The 7,500-nt window shown below is 39.5% G+C and overlaps 1 protein-coding gene across 9 annotated transcripts in view; it reads left to right on the forward strand.

The window, feature by feature from the left end:
• RUNX1T1 (RUNX1 translocation partner 1) overlaps positions 1–7,500 on the forward strand; it is a 114,616-nt gene that overhangs the window by 61,259 nt on the left and 45,857 nt on the right. For all 9 annotated transcript variants that reach the window (XM_017730405.1, XM_017730410.1, XM_017730406.1 and 6 more), the window contains 2 exons: positions 2,051–2,188; positions 5,935–6,176. In XM_017730405.1, the coding sequence (XP_017585894.1) occupies positions 2,051–2,188; positions 5,935–6,176 (380 nt within the window). The remainder of the gene's footprint in view (positions 1–2,050; positions 2,189–5,934; positions 6,177–7,500) is intronic.

Raw genomic sequence — 7,500 nt, forward strand, 5'->3', positions numbered from 1 at the left:
TGTTGCTGAGGTTGGTTGAGGTGAGTGCAAGATGAATTTGGCTATTAAGGAAGCAATTAACATTTCAAGATGAGTTTTCATAGTTCTTTATATGAAATTAATGGCTTATTGAAGATAGGGATTTAACTGTTTTTGTATAGTGATATGGAAAAGAAATACCTATAGAATTTGTTTAGAAACCTGTTTTTGTTTTCGAGCATGTAATAATTTACTGTTGCTTGATTTGCAAATCATACCTGTAGCAGCCTTGATATTTCAGGTAATCATTGTGGATATTCTTCTCTCCACAGCTGAGGTTTACTAACCTTAGATCAAAACTACAGATCCTATAAAATTGTATCTCTATTCTCCTCATCCTATTCTGGGGGTGTTTCACTGCTCATCTTCCCCAAACTTGTCTCTAAATTCTATATGAAATGACTCCCTTTCCCTGAGAGCTGAAACATTGCCTGTAGGCATTTCAGCAAAGGTTGAAGATGGCTTCTATAATTGCAGTACCTGACACGCTGCACCTCTGGGACTTACTTGCTCAGTTTCTTCAGTTTCAGACAGATAAAGATTGGTATCTGTTATGTGTTGTTAATTTTTTGGGGGGGTGGGGGCTGTTTTGGATTTTTCCCTCCCCCCCTCCTTTTTTTTTTGGTAACTTTCTCGTATTTAAGTTTTCCAATAATTAAGTGTTTTGAGGCTCTTTTAAACATGCATGTTCTTTGTTAAATGTGTGCATTGCATTTAATTTCTATTATTGTCTCTCAGAGCAAATTTCAGATACGATTTTTTCATTGAAGTTTGTATGTTGTTAGTAAGAACAAGGAATTGTGTCACAAGGTGAAGTGACAGAATTTATAGAATGTGACATGTCTTGAATTAAAACCACAGACTTCTGTGCTTGCCCATTAGCAGCAATACTTACTTGCCTTACAAAATAGTTTTGTGGAGCTCAGGAAGACTTGTGTAGGGCAGTGTACAAATAAATAGCCCTGACTCCCCAAAGAACGGATGGAAGAATTTCACTTCTGCCCATTAAAAGCTAAACTTCACTGTACTCATCTTTTTTCAAGATGGCTCGCTAAACTCCTGTTATAAGTGAGAAAGCTTTAATTTTGCCTTCAGGTGGTAAATTTTGCTGTGTTTTGCCCATTCTTAATAAATGAAACATAAGGGCTTGGATGGTTTTTAAAAAAAAAATTGAGGTAGTGTCATTCAAAAAGATGTTGGAAAAAAGTACACTTCTGTAGCTTTTATATCATGTGTGTTGTGTCTTTAGATCTTTAGTTGAAAGAGAACTGATGTTTTCTTCCTGGTTTTGCCTTACGTTTGTTTTGTTTTCTTGGGGAGATATGTTCCTGCTTATCTTGCAGGTTTTAAACATTAAAAGTTGTTCTTAATATGTGAATGTTCAAACTTACATGCTTATTTGAAAAGAATTGTATGTGTATGAGATGATTGACATTTTGGCATGTTCTGTTTATTTTTCTGGTGAATATGAGAATATCCAGGGGCACTGTGGTAAAGTGATCCAGGAGGTATGTGTATTTAACATAAGATTACAAAGAGAAGCAATGGAGAGGGCAGCAGGTGATACAAAGAAGAGACATGAAGAGAGCTGGCTTCAACCAATATTCCACCCAATATCTCACCTGTACTAAAGAGCTTCAGGTTTTAGTTCTGGAAGAGATGTCATAAGGGGATTTATTATCTTCCTGTCTCTTCATCTATTTTTTCCTCCTGGCTAACATGAGGGCCTTGAAGGGAGGTGGCATTATTGCAGCTCCTGGAGTGCTTGGGAGGTAGCATCTGCACATGCTAGAAATAAAACCAAAAGATAATGCAGCACTGCTACAAATGAAGTCTTACCATCTGTGTTGCACCTTCTTAAGTAAGGTTTAGGTGATGCAATTTGGGAAGAGCACACTGGAGTAGATAATCAGGTGTAATCTCTCACAGCAGATGCTGAAATGGTTCACTTCTTGCATTAGCTTTTAAGTTTTTGTCAGAGGGGGTGTGCTTGGGGAAATAAACCAGTGTGTTCCTGTGGTGTGTGTTGCAGATCGCACTGAGAAGCATTCCACAATGCCAGACTCACCTGTGGATGTGAAGACACAATCCAGGCTGACGCCTCCAACCATGCCACCTCCTCCCACTACCCAAGGAGCTCCAAGAACCAGTTCATTTACGCCCACAACGTGTAATTAGTCTTATTTTCTTCCTTTTCTTCCTTCTATTCTGTATGTAAGAAACCAAAATAGGTGAAGGGAAATGTGCATGACGTGGCAGGAGCAGCATTTGGTTTTATGGCAATAAAGTAATTAAGCAAAACAAAGTTCACAACAGGTTAATGCATCTTTAAGGTATTAAGGCATTCAGCTCAGAGTTGTGTTGTTATTTCATTGACCACTTGGTCACCCTGTCAAAGAACAGCGAGCACTGGTTTCCCAGGTACTTAATGCTCAGATTAGCCCTCTTGTGAGAAGGACAGAAAACCTTCTTCTCTTACATGCCATTATGCTGTTTAAAGGATCCCATTCCCTTTTGTGTAGAAACTTCAGGGAGTTTGTTTGTTTGTTTTTTGTTTTTAAAGTGGAGATAATTCATAATGAAAAAAATACTAATCTTCCTTCTGCTTATGTTTCAGTGAAGAATTCTGATTTCAGTGCTATATAACGTCTAGTTAATATTGATATAAAACCAAAATTAAAGTCCTTTCATAGTTTTTATCTAGAGGTTTCTAGTCTGTTACCATGTCCCTAAATCACTTAGGGCTGCATCTCTGTCTCAGGTTATTGATGTAAACATATAACAAATCTACTAGTCTTGATGTACGCTGCATTCATATCAGCATAACTGAGATTTGAATCTGGCACGTTGTCTGGACTATTCTTTTCACAGCCATGAAATGATCCACATTTCTCATACGAAGATTTAGCTGCAAATTTTTTGGTCTCTTTTATACTGCCTTGTAATAGTATAAACATGAGAATGTGTTTACATTTCACGTTTTAAATAAAACATTTCTAGAACAGTAGAATACATATGCCTAAACAGAATGAAGGCAGCATCTTCTATTTGTCTTGCCTATGTCTGTTTTAGTCCCTTTCTGTCTGTTAAATACCTTATTTAAAATTCACCTCTATGCAGAAGGCCAGCTGGAGGCCTTTGTACTACTTATCCCAGGGAACCCCGTCCTGACAATTTATGTTGAACTTAAACATTGAGGAGGGTTTGTGCCAGCTATTCACATAAACTCACATTTAACCCAGTGACCCTGATCCTGCAAAGATTTGTCTGTTTTGCTTAACTCCAGCACCTGAATCATCCTGGATGGAGCTTCACTCTGGAGCTGCTTCAGTCTGAAGTTAAATTGTTTCTAGGTTTTTACAGATCAAGCTTTCCAGTGTGATGCCCTTGCCACAGCTCAGGATGATCTTTGGCAATCATAAAAGGAATATGACAATGTTCTTTAATCACACTTACAGTCCTCAGTGTACTCACAAGATTTCTAGATGTTTATTTGATTGAATTCAGCACTTCGGAAGGTGTGTGAACCACAGCTTGATTTTTGGGGCTCCTTATTTGAAGACTAAAAGTCTAAAAAACCCTGATTTTAATTGCTTTTTACCCTGTCAGATTTTGGAGTTTGGCCTTAGCTGTTCCAGCTTGTACAATGAACAGTCACTTTTGTCAGAGTGTCTGTTACATTGATTATTACTACAGCAGGAAAGCCTGCAGGCCAGACAGAACAGGATTTGTTTTTTTGTTTTCTGGTCTAGAATATATTTGTTTTCTTTGTTTGAGATGACTAAAAATTCTTGACATATTTTAGTTTGAAATTTTAAATGCTGAATTCTTTTGGAATAGTAACATGGTTTTGTTTCAGAAATTATGTACAACTCTGCCAATTGGCAAATTCAGATATTTGAAAAATATTGCAGATATAAGGAAAGCACTGAAATCATGGGACTATTTCTATATTTCTTTTGTTGTGGGAGAAGTCTTTACCTGCCTTTCTTCTCCCTATATCTATCCTAGGTAATGAACTCCACATTTGTCTGCTTTCTTGATCATAGCCCCAGCACCCGCTGCCTAGAGCAGCCCATTACTGGTGACAGAGTTGTTGGGTGGTGTCAGGGTAGATCAGCAGGACATGTCGGTATTCTTCCCAATCCTTATTTACTAAGCTCCTGGTATGATGACTTTCGGCTTTGTGAGTTCCTTGCAATCACAACGTATTTGTTTACTCAGCTACCTCACTCCACTGCAGCACTCAGAGCATGGTCTGGAGCCGCACAGGGGGCTGAACTTGCTGAGGCCAGCTTCTTTCTATTTCTGCATTTTCCAATTCTTGTTCTCACTAGCCCACGCAGCCAGGATAGGCAATCAAAAACTAGGATGAAACACAAGCAGAGGCTAGATAACAATTCACATAGCTTTTTCTGTAGTCCCTCTGGAAGGCGGTGACTAGACCAGCAAAAACTCCTTCAAAGATTTGTGGCAGTGATTTAAATATGGTAATAGGATAGTGATTTATATCTAGTAGTAGGTGTCCACCCTGAAAAAGGACTTCCTGGCCAAAGATGAGGACGATCTGTGAAGAAAATGACACGAGATTGGGATGTTTGGCTTCAGAGAGGCTGGTCACTGAGAAACATTGAAAGTTTTTAAAAGTTGCTAACTTGCCTTGGTTGTGCTTTTAAATAGGAAACACGTTAAACTAATACTCCTATGCATTTTTGATTGCAGACAAGTTCCTGATTTTTGATGGTTTTTTGGGATGGGTTCTGAGTGACTTTCAAAAAAGAAATTAGCAAATTTCTCCAGGGCAGTGGCCAGCTGAGTGCAGCTGCTGCTGGGTACAGTCACATGCTGTGTGCCCACACCTGTCAGTGTGCTGGCACACTTGTATTTCTAGGGAGCCATCCTTTTTCTTGCTGTCATTTTAGCAAATCAGACTCAGCCTCAACCATGTGTGTTTTGAGTGTTGCTGTTCCAGCTAACCTGAGTGGAAGAGGATGTCCTCAATTTGATTCTCTGCTCTGTTCTAGAGTGTGGATAAGAATCAAACTGAAATTGCTGCCAAAACCTCTCTGTTGTCTTCAGTATGTCTGCATGGATCTCATTGCCATACATTTTGAATGCTTAGTACTTCAGATAGTTATTCTCACAGCAACCTTGCAACAGGAGGGAAATGCTTTCTTATCCTTTTTAGAGATAAGGTGCTGGCACGTGAAAGCAGAGAGATTTGCTCATGGTCTCTGAGAAGTCTTCTGAAGTCTAGTTTCATGCCCTTGCTTCAAGGCTTCAGGCCACAGGGAGCATTGGCAGCATTTATACCTGCGCAGACAACTTTGTGTGCTCCATATGTTAGCAGCTAGGAAATCTGTATTGGAAAAAATAACCTTCTCATTGGGTGGTGTAAGGTTAAAACGTGAAAGTCCTGTTTTATAAACACAGCTGTCAGTTGTGTGTACAAAACACAAGTAAAAATATTCAGAGATAAACTGAGGCTTCATGAAATATGTCTGCACATTTTTTTCTACCCCAAAGAGCAATTTTTTTTTGGTCTTCAATCATACATGCACTCATGCTTTTTCTCTCTCCATTTCCCTCTCCCTCTTCTTAAAATCCTCTTACAAAAGGCTGGTATTCAAATGATGCTTTTCAGGTCCCAGGAGCATTTTGAAGGGGCTGTGTGAGAGGCAGCTGCTGTTATTTCCAATCCTTACAATGTTCAGCACCAGCTACTGGGAAATAGATATAAACTGCAGACTGTCGCTCTGTCTAAAGGCTAATTATCTTTGATTGTGCAACTTAATTAATTTTGAGGTCAAGTGCAGAAAACATAAGCTGATGGATTTTCGCCTCTGTCTCCTTTTCCTCTCTCTCTCTCCCCCAACCCCAATCTTTATTTTATCCTCCTGTTTCTTTTTCTTTCAGTAACCAATGGCACTAGCCATTCACCAACAGCGTTAAATGGAGCTCCATCTCCTCCTAATGGCTTTAGCAATGGGCCATCCTCTTCCTCTTCCTCCTCTCTGGCTAACCAGCAGTTACCGCCAGCTTGTGGAGCTAGGCAGCTCAGCAAACTGAAGAGATTTCTTACAACTTTACAGCAGTTTGGCAATGACATTTCACCAGAGATTGGGGAGAGAGTGCGTACCCTTGTGCTAGGACTTGTGGTAAGCAAGTATTTTTCCTGTTCTTTTCCCTCTTCCTTGCTTGATATGTTTTTTTAAAAAAGAGTGGGTCACATGCACTGCCTTCATCATACTTTAGGGATACCAAACATGCAAGAGTGAAGTTCTGGCTCTTGCTGACAGAGCTAACACGAGTAGCCTTACTAGCTTCCCACAAGCAACTATTCCCTAACAGGTGTAGCCTTGACTATTTTTGCCAGTATAATATTATGATGTAATGGTGTGAGAGGGTTTTCATTCTATACTGGCAGTACCCCTTATGTAGACATACCTTGAATCATGTAATGTAGTAAAATATGGTTTGACTTTCCTAGTTTAGTTGGATGGGGAAAGGAGAGAGCCCTACATATATAGTGCCAGTGGTTAAAAGGATGAGCTGAGTGTGTTTGGACTGCAGTTACTCAGTACAAAACCTTTTCTTGGTATCTTTGAACCAAACAATTATGAACCCAGTGAGGCACTGCTGCTACTTAAGTCACTATTGATAAGGTTTTTGCTGTGATGGTATAGCTGAATGAAAATTTCAGCTCTTTCTTACCTGTATCTGTCAAGTTGGGCTGCCCTTTTACGTGCAAGCTGTGAATCTGGCCCAGGATTCTTTTTACTCCCAGTAAAGTCCTCTCTCTGCCAGACATTGTTGTGTCCCATGTATTTCCTTCAGCAATAATTGGATGTACTGGGGAAGATGCTATTGTAGTGCTCTAATTTGCATCTGTTCTGAGCAGCTGCAATTGCCACTGATTTCATTTGGAGCAGAGACTGACAGCACTCTTTAGCACTAAGGCTGAGGGGTGACTTTGCAGTCTTTGCTTGTATCTTCACAAATCCCTACCTGACAGCAGTGGATGCCCTTTGACTTGAGTCTGTGTCAAAGGAAGTTTAATGTAGGCAGTATAAAATCAGTAAGTCTTGCTCTCCATTTGCTTCCATATTCAAAATAATTGTTTAATGGGGTTTTGTTTGTCACATGGGTCTCTTTGGAAGGGGAAACTAGTAAAGAAGGTGAAGGTGTCTTTGGGAACATCTACATTCCACTGATTTTCAGATCAAAACTGCTTTCCCACTGCTAATTACAGTTGATTTCTAAATTCATCTGAGGTCTTCGGAGCAAACTAGGATCTTTTCCTTGGGAAAATCCACATATCATGCTATTCCCTTGGTCAACCCTGACCGTGTGTGGAATTCATTATGACCTCATCTGTAAAGTAATGACTTTCCTGCATAGCCTAGAACATAGTAAACAGCGCTCTTTCAAAAGAAAACAGTAGAAAAATGTGAAATTAAAAAAGGATTTTGAAAACAGCAG

This window comes from Corvus brachyrhynchos, unplaced genomic scaffold (assembly GCF_000691975.1).
Source record: "Corvus brachyrhynchos isolate BGI_N302 unplaced genomic scaffold, ASM69197v1 scaffold302, whole genome shotgun sequence".
NCBI lineage: Eukaryota > Metazoa > Chordata > Aves > Passeriformes > Corvidae > Corvus > Corvus brachyrhynchos.